Source organism: Ailuropoda melanoleuca, chromosome 10, assembly GCF_002007445.2.
Source record: "Ailuropoda melanoleuca isolate Jingjing chromosome 10, ASM200744v2, whole genome shotgun sequence".
NCBI lineage: Eukaryota > Metazoa > Chordata > Mammalia > Carnivora > Ursidae > Ailuropoda > Ailuropoda melanoleuca.
In genome coordinates, this window is record NC_048227.1 from 47767927 (window position 1) to 47792340 (window position 24414).

General features: G+C 38.0%; 1 protein-coding gene across 3 annotated transcripts in view; it reads left to right on the forward strand.

Moving 5' to 3' along the window:
* The window catches only part of FHL5 (four and a half LIM domains 5), a 44529-nt gene that overhangs the window by 16408 nt on the left and 3707 nt on the right, over positions 1 to 24414 (forward strand). For 2 of the 3 annotated variants that reach the window (XM_019808363.1, XM_011235297.2), the window contains exons 2-5: positions 13557 to 13727; positions 14555 to 14729; positions 15695 to 15864; positions 19945 to 20131. In XM_019808363.1, the coding sequence (XP_019663922.1) occupies positions 13569 to 13727; positions 14555 to 14729; positions 15695 to 15864; positions 19945 to 20131 (691 nt within the window). In that variant the 5' untranslated portion in view covers positions 13557 to 13568. Of the gene's footprint in view, positions 1 to 13556; positions 13728 to 14554; positions 14730 to 15672; positions 15865 to 19944; positions 20132 to 24414 lie in introns of all 3 variants that reach the window. The other variant, XM_019808364.2, reaches the window with a different exon arrangement.

The following is a 24414-nucleotide window of genomic DNA, read 5'->3' on the forward strand; positions in this document are numbered from 1 at the left end:
AAATAAATAAAATAAATAAAAATAAAAACAGAAAATTTGGATCTCAATAGACAGACATTTAGATATCCAGTTTCATCTTAAAAGGAGTATTTTTTTGGTCTTGACAATTTTCTTATACTCCAGTGAGGGGGGAAAAAATCAAGGATGGTATTAAACCTACATATTGCATAAGACTTCTTTTATTTTTGAAGAATATAATGTTTGATAAAATAGTTATATATTACCATGATATATTTACCACCATTTCAGTAATAGCTTCTATAATTAAACGATTCTAAATGTTATCCCTCCAAGAAAACCATCAAAGCATTTTTGTTCCTTTGTTAGTATCCATAGAACAAATTAACCAGATGGAAAGCTCTAGTCAGCTGTTTTGTTTCATGGGAGAGTAGTTCATCAGCTCTCAGGAGAATTCGTATTTGACCTCTCCACACAAGACATTCAGCTTCCAACAAACTGGGTTTGCAAATATGTCCCTAGAGACTAATATCAAACATTCCACCACAATTCTATGATGCTTGTTTTAGGTTATTTTTGACTGATGGCCTGAAGTTATGGCTTTAGTTATTTTTAAAATTGTTTGTTGAGTTTTTAAAAAGTAGTGTTTGAGGGGGGAAGAAAACAGCCTCCTTCTTCCAAATGGGAACTACAGTTACAATTGCACATTTTCCATCAAGTCAAGTACACCTACAGCCGATTTACCCATGACTTTTCCATTCTTACATCTCAGTTGATACTTGGGTGGGATCATGAGCAGCTATTATTGTTCTCATTTATAGTTAAGGAACAGAGGGCCAGAGAGGTTAAATAGTTTCCCCAACAGTGGATGAGTTATATGCTAGCGCTAAAGCAACCAGGGGAGCGATCTGTAGCTCCTCATTTCTTTCTTTTTTTTTTTAAAGATTTTATTTATTTATTTGACAGAGAGACAGCCAGCGAGAGGGAACACAGCAGGGGGAGTGGGAGAGGAAGAAGCAGGCTCCCGGTGGAGGAGCCTGATGTGGGGCTCGATCCCAGAACGCCGGGATCATACCCTGAGCCGAAGGCAGACGCTTAACGACTGAGCCAGGCAGGCGCCCCAGTAGCTCCTCATTTCTAACCTAGTTCTTCTCAGTATGTTCCATCTGGGGCTACAAGCAAACACAGCTAAGGAAGTACACAGCAGGTCTGCTCAACTCAACCCTCAGAACCAGGAAAAGAAAGAAAAACCTAAAAGTAGAACTTCTTTACGAGTTATCCTAACTCCTTCATATTTTTAAAATATGTGCATTTTAATTTCCTCTGCTGTAGAACATTCACTTAACCCATCTGGCCTAGTTTACACAGACTTTGGAAGATTTACTTTTTCATATATCTCATTTAACCCCCCCCGAACTTTGTCAAATTCAGTCACTCGATCAAACAGCATTTCGGCTCACATCACAGATCTCAGAAGACGAAGACCTTGTGACCTTGGTAAAGATATGGTTTGTCTCAAGATGTTATGCACATAGGCCCGAAAAGCCTGGTGTGACTTCCAACAGACAATTGAGGTATCTGACCTAACAGTTCAAAAACTGCTAAGAGCAGCACCTGGGTGGCTCAGTCGATTAAGCGACCAACTCTTGATTTCAGATTAGGTCATGATCTCAGCATCCTGGGATGGAGCCTCACGTCAGGCTCCACGCTCAGCAGGGAGTCTGCTTCAGGATTCTCTCTCTTCCTCTCCCTCTGCCCCTCCCCCTGCATGCTCTCTCTCTCTCAAATAAAGAAATCTTTAAAAAAAAAAAAAAACTGTTACTAGAAGCATATTAGTGCCCCTAGGTTAGAAAAAAGCCCTTTAATAATATCAACAAATAAACCACCTACTTCTGTTGTTTGTTTGATATCTTCCTCAGCTGGTAATGGAGGAGCCCTCCAGCTGTCTTCTTCGGCTGCCCTCACAAGAAAAGTGAATGAACGTTCTTGCCACAGACAGGCCCTTAAGGCTTTACCTTCTGTTCCCTAACCTTCATTTTCAGTCCTTTGACATATTTGCCAGAGATGTAACAGATATAAATGAATTCACTACTCAAGTGGATATTTAACATACAAATTCTTAACTCTTTTCTACTTGAGCCTTTATCCTTCATTCTGTTGACAGAATCCTCTTTGCATATATGTTTCCATCAGTACTTGTCTTGGACTCCGAGGCCTCAGAGACCAGAAGATTTTCCAGGCATTTTTTCCCTCAGTTATAAACCATGCTCTGAGGTGCTGCTCTGCTCAGACCTGGGACACACAAATGAAGCAAACAACATCTTACTCTTTGAGGAGCTCACAAGTGAGACACACACACATAGGACAAAAATACTGCCACAAAATGTGGCAAAAGGAAAACAGACATATGTAGGAACTAATGAGTGCAACAACTCTTCTCTGAGGGATGTGAGAAAGCTACAGAGAGGAGGATTTTTAACTGGACCTTGATGAATGAGGAGAAGCATCAGGCAGACACGGTCAGCGCGACAAGAAGAAGGGTATTAGATGCAGAAGAAAAGCCACAGGTGGGGGCTCAACAGCATAAAAGGATGTACTATATTTGAAGGATAGGGAGTGGCTGGCAGTGGCTAAAGCATAGATGAGCTGAAGGTGTGTTGGGCAGTGCTGGATCTGGAAAGGGCTGGAGAGGGGGAAAGTAGCAAGGTAGTAAAGGGTCTTTATGGTAACTAATGGAGTTTAGACTTCATTTTATAATCAAAAATGAGCTGCTGGAGGTTTTTTCCACTGAGGGGAGATGATCAGAGGAGTCTGAGAAAGACTCTTCTTGAGCATGTGGTGGATGTTCTAGAACTCCCTAGGGGAAATTGAGCTTATCATTAGAGAACAAAAGTCACGTAGTAGAAATGTGCTCGGTTCCACCAAATAGAAGAAAAAATCTTTAATAATCTCTTCAGGCTGATGTAAACCACCATGACCCATCGGAGATATGAGGAGGGCCCAACCTAAGATTTAAGGGAGGCTTCCGAAGTGGGATCAATAGGATGTGGCGCCCAATAAACATATGCAGGGGGCGTGGGCAGGGAGGGAGGAGAGGAGAATGATGGGAACAGTTGCCTCAGGAGACTAGGTGATTATCTAACTATGCACTATAGATGGTTTCTATAACCACAGAGCATAGAGCAATATACTTTGCTCAGTGAAGTTTCCAAAAATGCTCCTGACTGGCCATCAGAGCAACAATTCAAATTAAAATCCAAAATGGGTAAATTCAGTTAAGTACAGTTTGAATTAAGATTCTTCATCCCATTTCTGTTTCCACTGAAGTTTGGCGTATCAATCACAAATTTCAAAGACTTAAACACTTTGTACTAACACTTCCCAAGAGGATTTTAATATTCCTTACACCACTTAGATTTAGTTTCTCCCAAGTTTTTCCCTAAAGAAAAGCGGAAACAAATCTACTTTATTAAATCAATGAAAGCCTGAATGGGCAATTGAAACAGTCGTGCGGCACTCTCACAGGAGCACAGATGTATTTATACACACTGAGTGAAGCTGCTTTGAATAACCGGATGGAAATTAAGCCAGAAATCCCAGTAAACTTTGAATTAAAGGAGACTGCACTTTTACATATGTGCAAAAGTAGTAGTTATGGCATTATTTGCATCTATGTAGCAAAATTTACAGACTTCTGTATTAGAGACAGAAGTCATCTTAAATACCATTTATTGTATATCCTCTATTTCAAGAATTATAATCAATGTGGTGATTTTATACATTTTCACCTGCCTCCACAGGGAACAAAAAGCTGTTATCAAAACAATGTAAGTTATAATTGACGTTTAGAATAAAAAATATATGGTAATTCAACTACCACAGTAAATAAACTTCCTCAAAAATACACCGACAATAGAGATGTTACTGGAAGCCAGAAGGCTCAAATTCTATCCTTGTACATTTCAACTCCACCATAAGAAGGATAAGCCCTCTCACTTTTGAAACTTGTAATCCATGACAGGAGAGTAATATACATACAGGTTGTCCTTGATTTGCACAATGTTCATGCAAAAAGCTCATGCATATTGTAACCATGTTCTTGCTTTGCACACCTCCTTGGTACTAAGAAAGAGTGCGTGAGAGAGAGAACTTCTCCCCTCTCTTGCATCTTTTATGGTCCCTCTCTGGGCGCCTGCATAGCTCAGTTGGTTAAGCATCTGCCTTTGGCTCTGCTCATGATCTCAGGGTCCTGGGATTGTGTCAGGATCTCTGCTCAGCGGGGAGTCTGTTTCTCCCTCTCCCTCTGCCCCTCCCCCCACTGGTGCAGAAATCCCCCCCTTTAAATAAATAAAATCTTTTAAAAATAATAAAATAAAATAAAATAAAATAAAATAAAATAAAATGGTCCCCCCTCAGGTCCCTTTCTATTCAGTCCACGTGCATCCCAGATCTTCCTTGTTTAAAAACTTCCATGACCACCATCAGCAGGCAAAACCTTTCTCTAGATATTGCTGCACCCTTGTGGATTATTTCTCTTTTGACAAATGTAAGAAAGGATTGTTTAATACATACTACTCTACTTATTTATCATCAACTCATTTTTTGAAATCTTTAAAAAAAATAAAGCATTTCACATATAGGAAAGAATATTTCTAATATATATGCAAAGTACAATAGCAATTTAGTCTAAGAAATCAAACATTTCCTATCGATGTGTGTGGATTTTTTTGTAGTTTCAAGTTTTTATTTAAATTGCAGTTAGTTAACCGGTAGTAATATTAGTTTCAGGAGTAGAATTTAGTGATTCATCACTTACACATAACACCCAGTCCTCATCACAAGTGTTCTCCTTAATCCCCATCACCCATTTAACCCACTCCCCACCCACCACCCCTGAGCAACCCTCAGTTTGTTCTCTACAGTTAAGAGTCTGTTTTATGGTTTGCCTCTCTCTTTTTTTGTCTCCCTATGTTCACCTGCTTCATTTCTTAAATCCCACACATGAGTGAAATCATATGATGTTTGTCTTTCTCTGACTGATTTATTTTGCTTAGCATAATATACTCTAACTCCATCCATGTCATTGCAAGAGGCAAGATTTCATTCTTTCTGATGGCTGAGTAATATTCCATTGTGTATATAAACCACAACCTCTTTATCCATTCATCAGTCAAGGGACTTTTGGGCTCTTTCCGTAATTTGGCTATTGTTGATAACTGCTATAAACGTTGGGGTGCATGTATCCCTTTGAATCAGTATTTTTTTGTATCCTTTGGGCAAATGCCTGGATCCTATATATTTGAAACCCTCTTTGCAACCTCTCAATATCCCACTAATTCCAGAAGTTAGATAATCTTAAATTGCATCTTGATTTTTGTATCTACCATCATCATGCTTTTTAAAATAGCTTGAATAATATATATTTATTATGTTTAATAGCATGTTAACTAACTTATTAACATGTATTTTTAATGTGTTAACCTATTTATTATAATTCCTAGTAATCAGCTGGGATGTTCTTGAACTTTATAAAAGTATATTTACTTTTTGCAACCTACTTGGTTCACTCAATATTGTGAAGTTCATCTATGAGGATGAATTACTTGCAATTCATCTGTATGACCATCCATCTACTTTTGTATCTATTTTCCCTTTGATAGCTATTCAGTTTCCTGTCACGGCCAATATAAACTATGCTGCTGTGAGCATTCTTGCACATGATCTCTGCAAGATTTTGTGATTTACACACTTAATGGGTGAAATTGCTGAGTCATACGAAAGGTACATGTTCAACTTTACAATATTATGAAATACTGGTTTTCGGAGTGATTTTTTCCATCCATCTTTCATTTTTATTTTCAGTGTGTGAGCTTCTGTTCTTCTTCCTTATCCTCACCATTTGATATTGTCAGGCTTGCTCATTTCTTCTGAACTTGTGAGTGTAAATGTATTTCATTATGGTTTGCTAAACAGATCAAATCCAATTCCATGGAGTAGACTGAGCTTCCTTTAAAAAATCTGTCATTTAAAAAAGAAAAATATTTGCTTATACCATTTTTCCATTAGCTTATTTTTAATTCCTCTTGATTCACGGGAGTGTTTTATATATTCTGTATTCTAATCCTTTGTCAGTTATATGTGTGGTAAATATCACCTGTTAGCCTGTTATTTTGTGGTTTTCTTTTCTTTTAATAGTGTCTTTCAATGACCAATTATTTTCACTCACTCAGTTTTTCTTTATATTCCTTCTAAGTGTTCAGTGTAGGGTTCTCACACATGCTTATTAGATTTATTACAAGCTATGTGAGGGGTTTTTAATGGTAACAAAAATGATATATTTTTGAAATTTCATTTTCTCTTTGTTGTTATAAGAATTTGATTTTTGTATGTAGATGTTTTATCCAGCAACTCTATTAACCCACTTACAAATTCTAATTGTTTATTACAGAATCATTTGGATTCTCTTCACACAAAATCAATCCGCAGCAAATAATGACAATTTATTTGTTCCCTTTCGATTCTGATATTTTTCTTTTTCTCATCTTAGTGCACCGGCCAGGACTTCTCACATAAAACTGAATAGAAGTGGTGATCTCAGGCATTCTTTTTCTGTTTCTGATCTCAGAGTAAAAGCTATCGGCATTCACCATTAAATATGTTTGCTATTTTTTTTAAGTTACACTGAAGAAATTCCTTTTATTCTCAGTTTACTAAGTTTTTGATTATGAATTGAAGTCAAATTTCATCAAAGGCCTTTTCTGCATCTACTAAGATAATTATATGGCTTTCTCTTTTATTTGATAAATGTGGTGAAATACAGTGATTCTCTTTTTAATTTTAAACCAAAATTGCATTCCTGAAATAAATGCAATCTACCATGATATGATTAACATTTTCACATATCACTAGAGTCAGTTAGCTATTATTTGAGGAAAGATTCTGTGTACTGCAAAATTTATTATTTATTATAAGCGTAAGTGGCCTATAAATTTTTTTCGCTAATGTTTTCAGATTTTGTTATCAGAGTTTTAATGGGTTCAAAATTAACATGCTTCCTGTTTATAATATTTGGCATAGTTTATTAGGTGTGGTGCTATTTCTTAAGGCTTGGTAAAATTCATTTGGGCTTACATTTTACTGTGTACATAGGCTTTTAATAACAAATTCAGTTTCTCTGATAGTTACCAATTAGTTGAAATTTTATATTCTTGTTCAGTTTTAATGTTTTATTTATCTTAGAAGTTTCCCATTTTATCCAAATTTTCTAATTCTTTAGCTAAAGTTCTTCCACAGAGTCAATATTTATTTAGATATACCTCCATATTTACCATTTTTGTTGTTTTTCTCTGCTTTCTTCTTCTCTGAGTTTCAATCTGAGATCAATGCTTTTTTGCCTGAAAAACGGTTTGGGGCATTTATTTTAATATGGGTATGCTCTGGATATATTCAGTTTCTGATTGTCTGAAAAATGTCTTTTTTTCAACTTCATTATCAAAAGCTGTTTTATCTGAGTATAGACTTCTAGATTGGCTTCTAATTTCTTTCAGCAAATTTACCTTATCTTCTCATTTCTAGCTTCCATGTTTTCCTATTGAGAAGTAGGTAACTTCTTAATTTGTTGTTACAATGAAAGTAATATTTTTACCCTATATTAGATGTTATTTGCCTTTGGTTTTTAGTGGTTTTACCCTGAGATGCCTCAGTGTGTGTTTTTGCCTGGTTGAGGTTCATCACTTTTGCTTTGTTTTGTTTTTTAAATTTGTAGCATGATATAATCTGTCAATTTTAGAAGACAGGCCATTATTTCTTCAATAAGAATTCTCCTAGGGCGCATGGGTGGCTCAGTCAGTTAAGTGTCCGACTCTTGATTTTAGCTCAGGTCATGATCTCAGGGTCCTGGGATGGAGCCCCGTGTCGGATTCTGCCCTGGACATGGATCCTGCTTGGGATTCTCTCTCTCCCTCTCCCTCTGCCCTTTCCCCCACCTCTCTCCCTCTCAAAAAAAAAAAAAAAAAAAAAAAAATTCCTTCACATTCCCCATCAAACATGTAAAGCACACTTTTTTTTTCTTTTTTTACATAGGAAGAACAGTAATATTTGTTGATCAAATAGAATATTGGGAGCGCCTGGGTGGCACAATTGGTTAAGCGTCTGCCTTCAGCTAAGGTCAGGATCCCAGGGTTCTGAGCTCGAGCCCCACATTGAGCTCCCTGCTCAGCAGAGATCCTGCTTCTCCCTCTCCCTCTGTCGCTCCCCCTACTTGTGCTTTCTCACTCTCTGTCAAATAAATGAACAAAATCTTAAAAAAAAAAAAACAAACCCACAAATAGAATATTGAAAAACAGAATCCTAACTGATTTGCCTGTTTGTGGTATGTCCATCTTCCAATCCCTTCTGTCACTATTTTTAAATTAATTTTCATGTGTCTCAGCTCAAAACATTTCACTCATCTATTTTCAGTCATCAGTGGTTATTTTCTTTTCTATAGAAAAAAATATGTTCAACTTCAGCTTGAAACTTAAACCATTGATGATCTTGCCCAGTCTTCCTTTCCAATTTCTCCTCCAACATTTGCCTTCTTCTGCCTTGCAAGCCACTTTGAATAAATTACTTGCTGCTTCCCATGCCTGCCTCACATATTCAAGTATTAATGTCTACCCTAATTCTGTTGCTCTATCTTAAATACCCTTCCCCACAACTCCAGGGATAGAGAGGTTTGCACAGGCTGAGTTCCTAGGCTTCAGTTTCTGACAAGCCTAGATTGAATTCTAGATCTAGCATTTTTACCAGCCAGGTGCTCTTGGCCTCACAAGTTTTGGTTTCTTCATTAAGGCGATAATGTTATTCCCGGAGATAATAATAATAGGCCCCTCCTAGAGGGTCAAGAGAGGACTAAAGGAGATAATCCACACCTAGTGGTTAATACAGTACTCGGCACTCAGGGAACAGGAATGTTCGATACCATTGGTGGCATTCATATTATAAAATACCAAGGGTAGGAGCAACTGCTCTTCGCCCACCTTTACATCCGTTCTGCTCTGTGATCCAGACGTCAGAGACCTGCTGTGGCTGCCACTGACACCATCACAACTGTTTCTCACAGCCAAAAATCTAGTCACTGAACCCTGGACAACCTGAGTCCGGGTATTTCAAACTAGTGGAAGCCACTCACGTATCTCCTACACAGTCCGCCAGCATCAACAGTGGCAGGAACTCATCCTCCCTTTCCCTCCCAGCATCCAGTTTACACACGTGGTTTGAGTTAGCAGAGCCAAATCTGCCTCCTGAACACCAGCTGAAGAGGAGCCAGGAAATATTTTTAGCTTCCTGACCTCTCCAGCGAGGAGGGTAAAGCCAAGGTTGAGAGAGCCGACCGATAATACCTACTGCATGACTCATTCGAGCTCCACCTTCTCCAGCTTGTTCCTGCATTTTTCCAAGCTAAAAGTCATCGTTCCCCCACCTCCGCTAAACTGGTGGTTTCCACCACCATTGGACAAACCTCACTGGACGTGAGAGCCACCTCGGACTTGAAAAAATACTTTTTCTCGTTCTTCGCCTCAGAAATTCTGATTTAATTGGTTTAGGGTAGGGGTGCACTTCGGAAATTTTTAAACTCTAATGTGCGCTCTGTGTTTAGAACCGCTGCTCTAGAATCTTACAATCTTTCATTTCCCCTCATCACTTCCTTTTATTTATAAAACGTCCTTACTCTTCCTACTAGATTATAAGTTCTCTGAGGAGAGGATTTGAATCTACTCTATTTTATGTCCTTTACAACTGCTGACGGATTACTTTGCAAATAAAAAAAAAACCTTAAATGTTGATTGACTGCATGAATAAATGAATGATGTATGATGCCTTGCAAACAAAAGCATATTAAAGACATGGGCATCAAGTCCCTGCCTCTCTCCTGCTTGACATTCTCTCAAGTACATTTCTTGTGAATCTATTAATTCTGCTCAGCATAGTAAAAATATAAGTGGATATATTGCCCACAGCATTAGCCTTCTAATCAATAATTCACCATAAAATATAACTTGACACAGAATTATTCCTGGTTTAAAAAATAACATCTAAGAAATGGCATTCTCAGCTATGGAAACTATTGTCAATAAACTCACATTCTTTTAAGTAGAAATCTAAAATAAAGGAGGGAACTGGAAAACGAAAGTCAAGTCCAGTCATGGCACTGGATTTCTGAGATATTTATTTATTTTTAGATATATCAGTTCTTGATATATATATCAGGGTATCTCTAAATCAATCTTCTAAAACCCCAGTATGCAATGATAGAAATTCTGTACTTAAACTATTGTATAATTGCAGAATGACTTCGAAAGAAGTGTGACTAGAATATATCTAATTGATATATATAATCCCCTCAAAAGATGTTTGACAAGAATGTCTACTTGGTATTGATACTAGCATTTCTGAGCTCATACCTAAAAAAATTAAATGCTACCCAATTGGGTTACATTGTTAATATTAAGATTTCTTATGGTTCATAATTATAGATCTGCTTTTTAAATCTTTGAAAGAAAGGGGTTTTTAATCTTTGAAAGATAAATTTTTCCCAATATCTTTGCCCAAATTAACCCTCAGATGGGGGCTCCTGAGATAACAATCACATGATCCTCATCCTCTTTCTTACAGCTTTGCCTGGTAGGAAATGATTCAAAGCAAGCCATTTGATCTCCTCTCCCAGACACAGAGTTATTCCCCAAGTATTTAAAAATATTAACGCTAGAGATAAAGAAGAGGAAAAAGGACAGAATGATGTTTAGAAAAGAAGAAGGTTAGGTACAAAGTGGTCTGATTATAGAAATTCTTTTGCTTCTCTTGTCTGCCCCCACCCCATTTAGAACTACTCGTATTAAAAGCTCAAATAGCTATAAGAGGCTTTAGTTTCAAGGTCTTGAAAATCTGTTCCCAAGACTCACCATTTCCCAACTTCAGAAGAGATCCCGCACCATTCTCCCATTTGTTTCCACTTCCTTTCCTGCCAAATCAAGATCGATCTTCCCTCCCTCGCTTTCTTCCATCCTTCCTGAGTTCCAACAGCTAACATCTTTCGAGTCTTCCCAGGAAGGTCTCCAGACTCTGTAACCTCACCCTCTTTTCTATTAGTTCCCTAAGAACTCCAGGCTTCTGGTAGAACATGTACCCCTTCTACGGTTATAACACCTCTGTTCGGATGTGCTCACATACCCACGGGTAAATAAGAGAGTTCATGAAAATGAGGCCTGAATTTCTCAGTGTATTTTCCCCAACCAAGAATGAGAAAGTGAACATTTAGTTTGTTCTCTTACCTCAAATTATGTTCACTATTACCAAGGTAGAAGTTAAACTAAGAGAATCCAGACTTCTGGAGGGCAGGGAGTTCAAATATTACAGAGTAGATATTCAATACACATTGACCTAGACGAAATGCTTCCTCTCACTGTATAGTTCTATAAAATACAAAATCACAAGGTTTTGAGATGTTGAAAGGACTGTTCTCACCCTACCCAACTCTCTATTAAGGGGGAAAAAAAAAGACAAAATAAGAAGTAACATTCTTCTTTAAAAAAATAATAAAATATGGTCCATTTTATTAAGAATTTTCTATGGAGCAAGGCTTATTATGTGGTTAGGATGGGGATACTTATTTGACAAATATTTATATTTATTGATATATACTTTGATATTGATATGTATATATTTATAAAATAAATATTTATTCAGTTATTTAGATTTTAGATATTTAGATTTCTGACCTGGATCACCAAATGAGATATAGGTATTGTAATGTTGTATTTAAAGTGCTGAAATACTACCAGTTTTGTAATCCCTTCAGTTGCTTCTTCATTTTATAAGATACTAAAGCCTCACAAAATGGCAGTAGACTGGGAGTGCCCTTGCTCCACGATTTATTATATACATCTAACGCCAAATAGGTACTAATAATGAAAATGGCATCTTTCATACTAAGTGATGAAAGTTAAAGGTATATATACCTTATTTTACTACTAAGAGATAAACACATGATCACTGTAACTGTAAATAAAGCTCGCATTTTAAAATCTTTTAAGGGAATCAGATCTATTTTCCTCCTGTTTCCAAGTCCTCAGCAACTCTTTGAGTGTGTTTGTATTCACTTGGAAGGGACATTTCTGTGGTATTTATCAAATAGGGAATTCAATGTTCCTCGCAGATAATTTTGGCATGTTCCATTGGGAACTTTCTAGTATGAATTTTCATCTTTCCTGGGAAAAAAACCCACATGTTCTAAACCCTCAGTCTTTTCTCTGTTAGCGAAGAACAATTTAGCAAAGCTGCTACGTATAGAATTAAGGACAATATATAATCAGCAAGACAGTCTGCTGGATACCTCATCATTAAAATAAAAGCAGGCAAAAATGTATAGGAATACAATTTGAATGTACCAAATAAAAACTAGTATTAAAAATGTTGTAAAAAGCATCATAATAACTAATTGACTTTCTGATTTTGCTAAAATTAAAAAAAAAATCCAAGGTAGAGAATTAGAAAATATTCATAGCTCCTAGTATATTCCAGTAAATCCAGAGATAACAAATCTCATTTTCCAAGAAAATCAGTGATAGTGCTTTTGGTGATAATGAAAAACTCACGTTCAATGCCTAGTTAAAGCTTTTGAAATCTGTATGTCCTGTTCTTTACTGGTGTTCTTACCCTTGCCTTGGCTTCGTGTTCCATATCTGTTTTTCATTCAGCAAGATGCTGCAGCTACTCACCGTTCTGTAAACACCTTAGTTTAGTCCTAAAACCTGAAGAAGCCTAGAGCCCTTTCCTACCCCTGATGGTTTCCACTGCACTTCTACATCTGGCCAATTGCTCAACAGCAACCAGAAAGACCTAGCACTTGGCTAAGTCCTACCGCCAACCTGGTTTTCTTTGGCCAGTTCAGTGTGGACCATCCAAAAGGAGGTGCCCAGAAGGCAAGTGTAGCTTTAGCTACAGATTTGGGAGTCAACAGCATATTTGGGAAGGTTCAAGCCACAAGTAAGGAGGATGTCCCAACAGAGTACGGAGTACAGGAGGATCTGAGGACCAATGTGCAGAGCCCTCCTTAGGTGCCCAATAAAGATTTGAGAAATGAAAGAATGGCCTAGAAAATGACAATGTACTTGATTATGAACTTCTATTTCAGACTATTGTGATTTCCAAGGAACTCTGCCTCCAGAACTCTCCAGCAAGTTAGTAAGTGATGGCAGTTAGTGAAAGACCTATCAACAGTTCATATTTATATCCTTGAGGTGAAACCATCCTCTTTCAACACATATCATATTTTCATTGAAGTTCACATTAGTGAATGATGAATACAAGATGTTTTTCACAATCTGGCCGCTGGCTTACTGCATTTTGTTAGAAAAACACAGAGGAACTGCCAAAATGGGAGAGTAGCCTTTCCTAAATCACTCCAAATGTCACCATGACTACAGCATATTTCCCTAAATTGGTGGTTTTTTGCTTAAGATATAAACTCCCTCAAGTGTTTGGCTCCCATTAAGGCTTCGTAATTTATCTTATTAAAAAATTGCTTTCATGTATAGGAATCATTTTCTTATTCACAGGACTGAACCACAATGACAACGGCTCAATTTGATTGTCAATACTGCACAGCATCACTTCTTGGGAAGAAGTATGTACTAAAGAATGACAATCCATATTGTGTTTCATGTTACGATCGTATCTTTTCCAACTATTGTGAGGAGTGCAAAGAACCAATCGAATCAGATTCCAAGGTAGGTCTTCAATTCACAGAATTATTGCATGCAAACATGCAGACAAGTGCTTTGGAGCGCCTCGTTTCCTTTGGTATTGACTGTTAATACTGTATTGCTCTACTACCAGATATAAGCATCTTCCAAGTTACCGTCAGCGACCAGGTACTGCACCTAGCACTATGAAATAGAACATATTCGTTAGTCCTCACAACGATCTTAGAAGATAGTTTAAAATGCCAAAGATTAAAGAGGTTATGTTATTTCCCCCAAGTTACCGAGCTAAAATGCTGATTTATTTCTGGAATGACAAGAGTATAAGTGAATAAATACATAAATAATTGGAAGTGTAGAGATCAAAAATCTGTATTTTCTGACTTTGAATCAGGCTCATCTCCCCTAAGTCCACTGTGCGCTCATACAGCCCATTCTTCCCACAATGCACATTATTGGGGTTTTTTTCTTTTTCTTTTTTGTCTTCGTTTTGTGTGTTGAGATTTTGTTTATTCTCAAACAATAATAGAATATTACAACCTAAAAATAAAAATCATTCCATGAAAAACTCCTCTTACAGTTTATAAAAGGAAGGAAGAGGAAATCTGAAGAAATAGAAAAAAAATTTATTTTCCATCCGTCTTTAGTGACCAACTAAGAAAACCCCAGGCTCTAGCTCTTAATTGCCCCAGACAGTCTCCTCTCCATGGGTAATAGTATCAATGACAACTTTCCCTCAAGCTACCAGCACACACTACTGACACCAGAGTCCCAGGAGTGTTCAGTTTTGTCTTATAAAATGACCTGTTTTGTCCACTGGCACATTTAATTAACTCATATTTACTGTCTTGGAGGATCTTTGTTACAAAGGCCGACACTGGCATGAAGGATGCTTCAATTGCGCCAAATGCAATCACTCTTTGGTGGAAAAGCCTTTTGCCGCCAAGGATGAGCGCCTGCTGTGCTCAGAGTGCTACTCTAACGAGTGCTCCTCCAAGTGCTTCCACTGCAAGAAGACCATCATGCCAGGTAAGATCACAAGGGAGCTCCAGTCTCTCACTGAATGAAGCCGCAACGCTTTGAATTACACCCAAACATAGGAAGAGTACAGTAGCTAAGAAAGCCCTCCTTTTGAGAAAGACATCTATCTTGTTATCTCTTGATTTTATTTTGTGCATTTTAGAAATAAAAGGATTATTCTGTATGGGTAATTATTCTGTATGGGTAAATTACAATGTTCAATGTATTTTCATGAAGTTAATTCATAGAGACATTTTCAACCACAATCTGAGCCATAGAATGAAGATAAAATCTAAACCAATAACACTAACACTGCATTAAACACCCCGTCCTCCATACACGATGGCATCGGGAAGCATAATCCATCATCGGAGAATGGGGCCAACCATCATTTTGTAGCAGGACAAAAAATGGTTTGAGGGTTCCTCATCTTTATTCCCCTTAGGCAAGTCAGGGATTCATGCACATCATTATACTTTCAGGTAAGCACTTTCTCTGTTCTGATTCTCTTCTAAATCCCTATGGACAGCAACATAAAACACGATTCTCTCTCATTTTCTTATTATGAATTCAAAGAGTTTCTAGAAGACCACAACTGCACAACATCAATCTCGAGAGTTTGTGCCTTGGGCAGTCCTAATATCCCAGTACTGATAATTACGACCCAATCTATCTAAACCACATGCAGCCTTTCAGAGTCTCCACCAGTCGTACTTTCACATCTCAAAACTAACTTACACAGCACAAGAGTTTCCAGTAGAAGAGCGACTCACCATCATCATGGCTGAACTCTACCTTCTTCTTTTCAGATAAATGTTTTAGAAGCCAACAAAACACTGTTTTTCTGTAAGGATGATTAAGTTTATCATCTTCATGTTAAAATATATTTTTTAAGTAATTTGACATATCTTTACTTAAAATAAGTAAAATGATGTTTCATATGTACTAACAGGTTCTTATTTGGCGGGGGACAGGTTCCCGCAAAATGGAATTCAAGGGAAACTACTGGCATGAAACCTGCTTTGTGTGTGAGCATTGCCGACAGCCAATAGGAACTAAACCTCTGATTTCCAAAGAGAGCGGCAATTATTGTGTGCCATGTTTTGAGAAGGAGTTTGCTCACTACTGCAGCTTTTGTAAGAAGGTAACTATCTAAAGAGGATGAAGCTTGCAGAACCTTCCAGACCATTGCTTTTTAACCTCACTAGATGTTTGGAATGCACTAATACTATCATGTTCTGTCTTCACCCATTCACGTTAGTTTTGAATTCCAGTGTGTCCAGAAGCACACCACCCGTCATGACGAAGACAGCCACCTATTTTTATCATCATAAACTTCCACCCAGAACAGGAATGTAAGATTCCAAAAGCTCAAGATAGTCCAGTTCCATTCACTGCCATTACACAAGATTTCATGGATACTAGCAGAGGGCACACATCGCTTGTGGAATACAAGATATTTCTTAGAAAATAGTTTTGGATCCATTTCATTTTAGGGAAATATGAATTTGTCTCACAGAGTCACTAAGGGAACCAATTTAAACAGGATATTTAACTTCTCACATTATGTCCCAGCAACACAAATGTCTTCTTGGCTTGAAGATTTAATATTTCTGAAGAACAGATAAGTAGACTCAAGAGAGTGACAAGTTCATTAGGGAAATTCATCAGACATAAAGACAGAAAAAGGACGAAGGACAGCAAGTGGTTCGCTTCCAGTTCCAGAGTGTCATCTAGGGCCTTCTGTCTTGGATACACCTTCAAAACATATCTTCCAATAAGAAAAAAGTCATGCCTTCAAGTAAACTTTGTCCAATTCTTTTTCAGCCTTTAAGCTTTTATGTGAAAAAGTCACTCGTCTGTATCACCTTGATAAAACCTGTCTGTATTTCATAAAATATATATTGATGTACTTGAAGAAATCCTTGACCCATGAGGCATCATAGAGTTTAAAATAACACTATAAATTGTGATAGGAAAGCAGCGGTGTCTAAACATTTTTGATCTATGGGCTGCTTTGGCAGATCTCAAGACCATTTGTGTAATTGCATCTGGACAGCCAGAAGTCTCACTACCACTTTTTATGGGAGCGCATGCCCATGGTAATTTTCTACATGTATTTAAAATACGAGACTGCATTTGCAGAGGGAACAATAAACTCCTAAGTCATAATCATTAGATTACACTATAATGATGGCTGAAATCATAATTGATAGTAACATGATATAAACCCATCTTAGACCCAGAAACTTCCATTACTCTACCAGAAACACTGACTTAGACAATGACTTTTTAAGCAACCCTCAGATCCTATGACCCTGCAATGTATGAAGCTCAGAAGATTTACCAGAGTTGATGACACGCGTTTTATTTTTTTATTTTATTATTTGCGGGGGGAAAGTACACACAAAGGGGTGGGTAGAGGCAGAGGGAGAGGGAGAACCTTAAGCAGGCTCCACTCTGGGCGTGAAGCCTGTCACAGGGTTTGATCCCACAACCCTGAGATCATGACCTGAGCTGAAATCAAGAGGCAGACGCTCAGCCGACTTAACCACCCAGATGCCCTGAAGACATGCATTTTAGAAACAGATACTGGAAATAAAATGGTAGGTTCATCTCACTGTTTTGTGGGACAACTAAGTTGGCCATGTTCACATTATGTTTCTTAAAGACTTGAGCTGAGATATTAATGAGACTTGTGGGAATTATCTTAAAATAATTTATTGGTCACACAATATAAAGTTTCTTTCAATGCTGTAAAGATTCAAGAGGGGGAATTTCTCTAGTACATCCATGCTAAGCACTATTTGAGGCCAAAGCACTGGCATTTCCCAAGTTATAGGAGCTTGTCCTATATTTAGGACATGACTTGAAGTCACCAAAACTTTGTGAAATATTTATATTGGGTAGTGGACAGATCACAACATGCCAGATTATTTTCTATTTAATTTTTAAAACCACAAGTCATTTAAGGAAAATGGGACATAAATGTTTCTGATCAAGATGATCCAAGCTGAAGAAAAACAATGTTTCAACTCAAACCAAAGACCAAATAAAACAAACAAAATGGGCAAAAAATACCGGACAAGCAGCACCTTGGAACTTTTTTCATAGATTTTATTTTGTGAAACTAAAACTTATTTTCTGGGGCGCCTGCGTGGCTCACTTTGTTAAGGGTCCGGCTCCTGATTTTGGCTCAGGTCATGATCTCAGGGTCCTGGGATCAAGCCCCACATCGGGCTCCTTGCTGGGTGTGGAATCTGCTTGGGATTCTTTCTCTCTCCCTCTACCCACGCCCCGCCCTCACTCTCTCTCTCTCTAAAAAAATAAAATAAAATAAAATAAAATAAAATAAAATAAAATAAAATAAATAACAGTATTTTCTACCAAGCAAGTAAGCTCAAACTACAAGTGCTTTGAATTCAGATTCCTTGAGGTTCAAAGAGACCATTCTCTGATTCATTGGCTATGGTGTACTAAGCACAAAGCCAATACCGCTTCCTCTTTGCCAGAGAAGAGGCTCGTTCCAAATCCTGGGATCAATCAATGGCAAAAACCACACCGAGATATTCGGCTTCATCTTAGCCTGCTTGCCTCTTCAAAAGGAGCATAATCACAAGCAAACTATTCTTAATGTTCCAGAGTTTCTTCTCCCTAATTAAACAGTCTTTGGTGTATATATCAAGTTTTCTTTTGCTGTGAATACATTTATCAAGTTTGGAATCTTTTAAGCATCGCCTGCTAATAATGTGACCAAACAAATCAAAGGAATCTTGAGTTCTGCTGCGCCTGCAGTGAGGCATTGCGAACCAGTGGGGGGTATTTTAAATTGCTTTAGTTCACACACACCATTATGTTTCCCATTTACTTATTGAGACTAGGATACATCTTTTCCTTGAGGAAAAATAACTTTTCTATCAAATATCTTTAATTTTTAAGATACTTGTTGTAAGACTCAAAACTATCTTTAAGAATCATCTTTTCAAAAGCGTGTATCATAGACTACATTTTTTAAAAATTTTTGAGCAATAAGATGGCTTAGAAGAGGCTCTGCACTGTCTATATCCAGTTAATGTGAACACAGAGATTACAGGAATTGTCTCAGCGAGCACATGAACAGAGCTATTCCACGAGCTCAACAGCCATGGGTTCGAAAGACGCTATGACTTAAACATTGCTACCCAGGAACAGTTGTCCAATATCTACCCATCTGATTCTAAATAAAGATGCCTTATCCTGTTAAAAAGTACAACCCATGGATTAAACTGGTTTAGAAAAAAATACATGCTCTGGAGGAAAATATGCCTCTCTGACAAAACCCTCGCACATCACACATTAAGGTTCAACATACAAGCTGTACTCCTTACCTCAAGTTCTAAAGCTGAAAACCCACGGGGTGGCCACAGCACCCCATTGGTGCGAGATCTTATGCTGGAATTGCTGTCCAAATGTTTTTCCCCTTGGTGTTTGTTCATTCATTCGACAAGGACGCATCAACTGTTCATGACCAAACAGTTGTAACCTTGCCTCTGTATTGTTTTACTGGCTAAGCACACAGGCTCGGGAGTCAGACTGTGTAGGTTTGCATGCTAGTTCTGTGTGACCTGGCGAGTGAGGTGACCACTCTAACCCACAGCAGTTTCTCATCTCTTAAAGGGGAAAAGATAACATAGTCTTGGCTGTGCCGGAGGTGAAGAACAAAAGAAGAGGTCATCCCTCGGCATAGGGCTGAGGACGGAAAGCTCACTTCAGAAATCGTCATCATGATTAGTGGTTGATGGTGCTTATCAATTCCATTCAGGGTTGCTACTGCTGGAATAAAGCTTTCAGGGGAAAGTAGCTTTTTTCAGCATCCTTAAAAGTTGGACATGGAAATATAGAAAATATCTTAATTCCGATGGCAGATCTTTGAAGCCCAACAAGAAAGAGAAAGATGAGACAAGGAATCAAAGGTCTACTTCGTTTTCATTTTCCTGAGTCCATGGTGGTCCTGCTTCTTTTCTATTCCACTGTAGGAGAAAAATTAGGATATTTCTTGCCAGTTCTATTTAATCCCTATAGTCTTTTGCTTCTCATATCGATTCAAAAAAATCACAGGGAAAGGACATCATGGCACAAGGTGATAGAGTAGCCCAAATACCACTTGTGGACACAGAAGAGGATCGTGAGAGGTCCAAATCGTACTAGCTTCCATGATCACTGTCTTTTTGTGATCCTTGGGCAGGTGATAACTTCAGGTGGGATAACGTTCCGTGACCAGCCGTGGCATAAAGAGTGTTTTCTGTGCAGTGGCTGTAGGAAAGAGCTCTGTGAAGAGGAGTTTATGTCCAGAGATGATTATCCATTCTGTTTGGACTGCTACAACCATCTTTATGCCAAAAAGTGTGCAGCCTGCACCAAACCCATTACTGGTGAGTTCTTCAGTTTAATATGGTCCTACGATGCCTATATAGATGCTATATAGTTAATTTGGAAAAAGCGAGTAAAAAAATGATAATCTTCTGAGATACACAGGGGTACCCACACATAAATATAAATATTACACAGACACCTTCAAGGCAAGTGGAGAGCATAATTAGGGCATCCATTTTCTGCAGAGGGTAATTAATACTAAACCTAATGGTAATGACTTAAGTAATCGTTCAGAGGAGAACAGGATGAGCTGAGAGGTCAGAGAAGAACTTCACGAGGAGGCCTGACATTTAATGATTTGAGTGGGCGAAAGGGATACTTATAAATAAAAATCCTGCTTAATTCCAAACAAGGGCAAAGGGCCCTAAAATAGAAAGGTTTTAATTAGATGCAAGTATTATACAAAAATCTGAAGCTGTAATAATTAGGGTGGCATAGGTCAGGAATTTAATTAAACTTCATTTTAAGATGCTTCTAACAAGTGTATCATTCTCTTTTCTCTCTATCCACTTGCAATACATTTTAATTATGAATAGATAAAATAAAACAAGATAGCATTCTGCTGAACGAACAAAGTACATGTGACGTGATTTGAAAATACCACAAATGGTAAATTGATCCATGTTAAAAAGATTTTCAAGGTAAAATGATGCATTATGTTTTCCTCCGAGATACTTCCAAAATGCTAATCTTATAGTAAAAAAAAAAAAAAATGAGGCTGGCATGACCTGAGAACCCCAGCAGCTATTCTTTTAGGCAGAACTGTCCTTCCATTCACCATTCCTGGGATTCTTAGATCATATATCATTTCTTTTAGTTCAGTTTACGTAACACGGAATTAAAAATTATCTTATCCTTTTCCTCCTCCTCCATCTTCAAATATATCGCAAAATAAAAGTTGAATCTTCTTACATCTTCAAAGAAAGAAAAGAGGTTCACTGCAAACCCAGCTTGGCAGGTTTTCACTGACTTGCGAGGGGAGGGAGAATTACCCCGACAAACAGACAAGGTCCCATTTGTCTGCACAGAGCACCATGTTTTTCAGCATCTCACCCGGTCCAGGGCTACAGCTGGCTGGCAGGTGTGTTTTGTTTGGCCTGCACATGTTTGGAAACAACTAATGTAAAATCCATCTCTGCAGCCAAAAGTAAATGAAGAGCTTGCCGGGTGGAGCAGACTGCCCTCGCAATCTCCAGCTGGGTCTCTGTCATAGGCTCAGCAGCTGCCCCAGTGCTCTGTTCCCCACAACTCGTCTCCATCCCTCAGCTCTGTTACCTTCCCAGCCCTTGCACTGAATTCCGATGCCAATCCCAGGCTGGTTGCAAAGCTTGGGCTCTTCACCACTCCACTCCCCTGCCTCTACACATCTGGCAGCTCCTGCGGTCAGGGGAATAAACCACCATCGCTACCAGTTTTAATTAGAAAATGGGACTTCCAGAAATGCATCATAAATCTCCTCGGTGGAATCTGCTGTGTGACCATGCATGCTCTAGTTGATTTACTCTAGAACACTTTTCTTGAACTAGCCAGAAAAAAAGCAGGGGGTGGGGGGCTTCCATGAGGAAAGGAGAAAATTAAACAATTCAAAATGGGTTTAAAAACTTCCCGGGCACTCAAACGGCTAATCCTGACCTGCCAAGAGCCGTGTGAGCCCTGAACTTGAGGAGTTTCAATTCTGGTCCATCACAGATTCCTGTATCTAAGTGACTTTTTTCTGTCTGGCTGTTTGATGTTAATCACTGAGCCCAGGTCTTTCAGGTTCAGGCAGAAAAAACACATTGTCCTGCATGTAAAATACGGATGATTGGGAACCACAGATTTGACCCAAAAGTAATCCAAATACAGGATTATGTATTTAATTTAGAATAATCAGCTTTTTGATAATTCTCATAATCTTCTTTTGGCTCTGATGAGAGACACCTGAGACTAAAATGCCCACAAAAACTTCCAACTCACTTCACAATTTTTTTATCTGATTCTGTACATACATATATACATATATATGTGTGTGTGTGTGTGTGTGTATGCTTTGTGATAGTGTTTCTTTAAAATTGAGCTCTTTGAATTAATGTACCAAGGGAATTCTTATGCTGCCATATATTTATCTTTTGAAAGTTGGACATTCACGCAAACAATGTGTCAATCTAAGAAACTATGTTAGGGTGTTTTCAAAATACTTTTTTATATTAACTAAATCTATGCCTCTCAAGTGTGATTTTTTTACATCTCATTAGAATAAATTTGATTCATTTGAACGAACTCAAGGGAGAACTGTAATTTTTGTCTCCTCTAAGAGAGGATCAACCTTTCACATTTTCTGGGATGAATGAAGCAGCTTGATGTAGCAGGAAGTGCTCTGGACTAGGGAGTGAAAGTCCTTGGCCTTGCCTCTGCCCCTGACTATGTGTGACCATGGGTAAAGAACTCACCGTGGAGGTCCTCATTTGCCGTACTTGCAAATGTGGAGTTCAACAGGATCACGTCTTCGCTTTCTGCCATTTCTGTTTATTTTGAGTAAAAGGAGTTCCAAATGTTATTTCTTCAGAAAGGAATGCTAATGTTCCTAGTTACGGTCTTTACAAAAGATAAATTCAGACTGAATTTTGGGGAAGTTAAGAGCACAGGTTCTGAAGCCAGATGGCCTAGGATTGAATCCCAGATCTGCCACATACCAGCTGGCTGATTTGGGCAAGTGGTTGAACCTCTCTGTTCATCAATTTTTGACTGCAAAGTAGAGTTGAGGATAGTATCTATTCATGGAGGTAAGGCGAGAGCTATATGAAGCAGCAGTTGTGAAGGGCTTAGAACAGTGACGGACTCATTTTCAAGTGCTCCACAAATGCTAGCTCTTATTCCACTGAATTTTCAGTAATAAATGAAGCCAAATAAAACAGGTGCCAGAGACCAGTTTCTTGAGGGATTTCTTTCTACAAATGACCCTCATGACCTGAGGGAGCAAATGTATCCTAAATTGAAACAATTTTTAAACATCTCACATGTTGAGTCTGCCTTTCTTAAATTCCTACTACCAGATGCTTCTAATTCTCTCTTCTTTGTAAAATTCTGGAAGAATTATTTTTATATTTACCACTTGTATAGGCTTACGAATAAAATCAAGGAAGAGTCATGAGCATCAAAATGCAAGATGTGTAATAATTAGTTTTATGAACAGAGATGATTCATGCATACATAGGACATGATTCTTGCAGTCAGCATATTAATGTTCTGAATAACATTCAGGGAATTAATTGGTTCATTATTGATTTACTCTTATTAGCAAGTAATGATGATAGCATCATAAATAAGCAAGCTATAAATTTAATCAAAGAAGGCAAAGAAATTTGATGTGCATTTATTTATAAACTAGTCAATTTCATGTAAAGACATCAAATAACATTTCTAGTTTGGAAATAAAACTCATTATTGTATTTAAAGAGAGTTTATCTGAAACAGAATGCTTATTCACATTTTTGGTTCCCCAAATGGAATATTTAGAAATTATATGTGAATCAACACATGAACTATGCTGACTGCACTCTTTGAGTAATAAGCAAATCACAGGAAGTTCGTAGCGCGATGATCACTCGGAAAAGACTTGGCAAATAAATAAATACCCAAGGCATCCCCAAACCTTTCCCAATCCTTACACCTTTTCTCCCTTCCAACTCTTCAAAATCAATTCCTTAAACTGTAGCCTGGATCCATATTAGGGATATGGAAAGAGATTCTCACTGAAGACTCAACTTCTGCTACCTTTCTTAGAAACGTTATGGCTCCTGTGAAGCCCGGGTAGAAGTGATGGAGGCTGACAAGGCACTTCTTAGAGACTAATTACTGCACAGCATGGCCTCAGTGGCCAGAGTGACCAGACTCACAGGTCTTTGCTACAAGCCTGGGCTGACGTTGTCTCTGGGCAATGTAATCAGGTCGTCATGTTAGGTTAGCTACGTGACGGTCTGGATGAAATCTAGTGGGGGCTTTTGGAAATCATGTCCGAAACCACAGTATGACCACGGAACTTTATGTTAGGTAAAACTAAACACAGAAATAGAGGAAAGAGAACTCAAAGTCATTAAAACATCAGACACCAGGCTAGGAAGTATACATTTATTTTATTGTACCTTAATTTTGCTTCCCAGAAAACAGGGTCATAAAGAGAGAAAGAAGATATTCATACCTAGATATCTATGACTTTGGAATCTTTCCCCACTTCCCACAGCATTATACTGTACTTCCTTACCCGTCTTAGGTGATCTTTATCTGTTTCCAAAAATATCTGCTT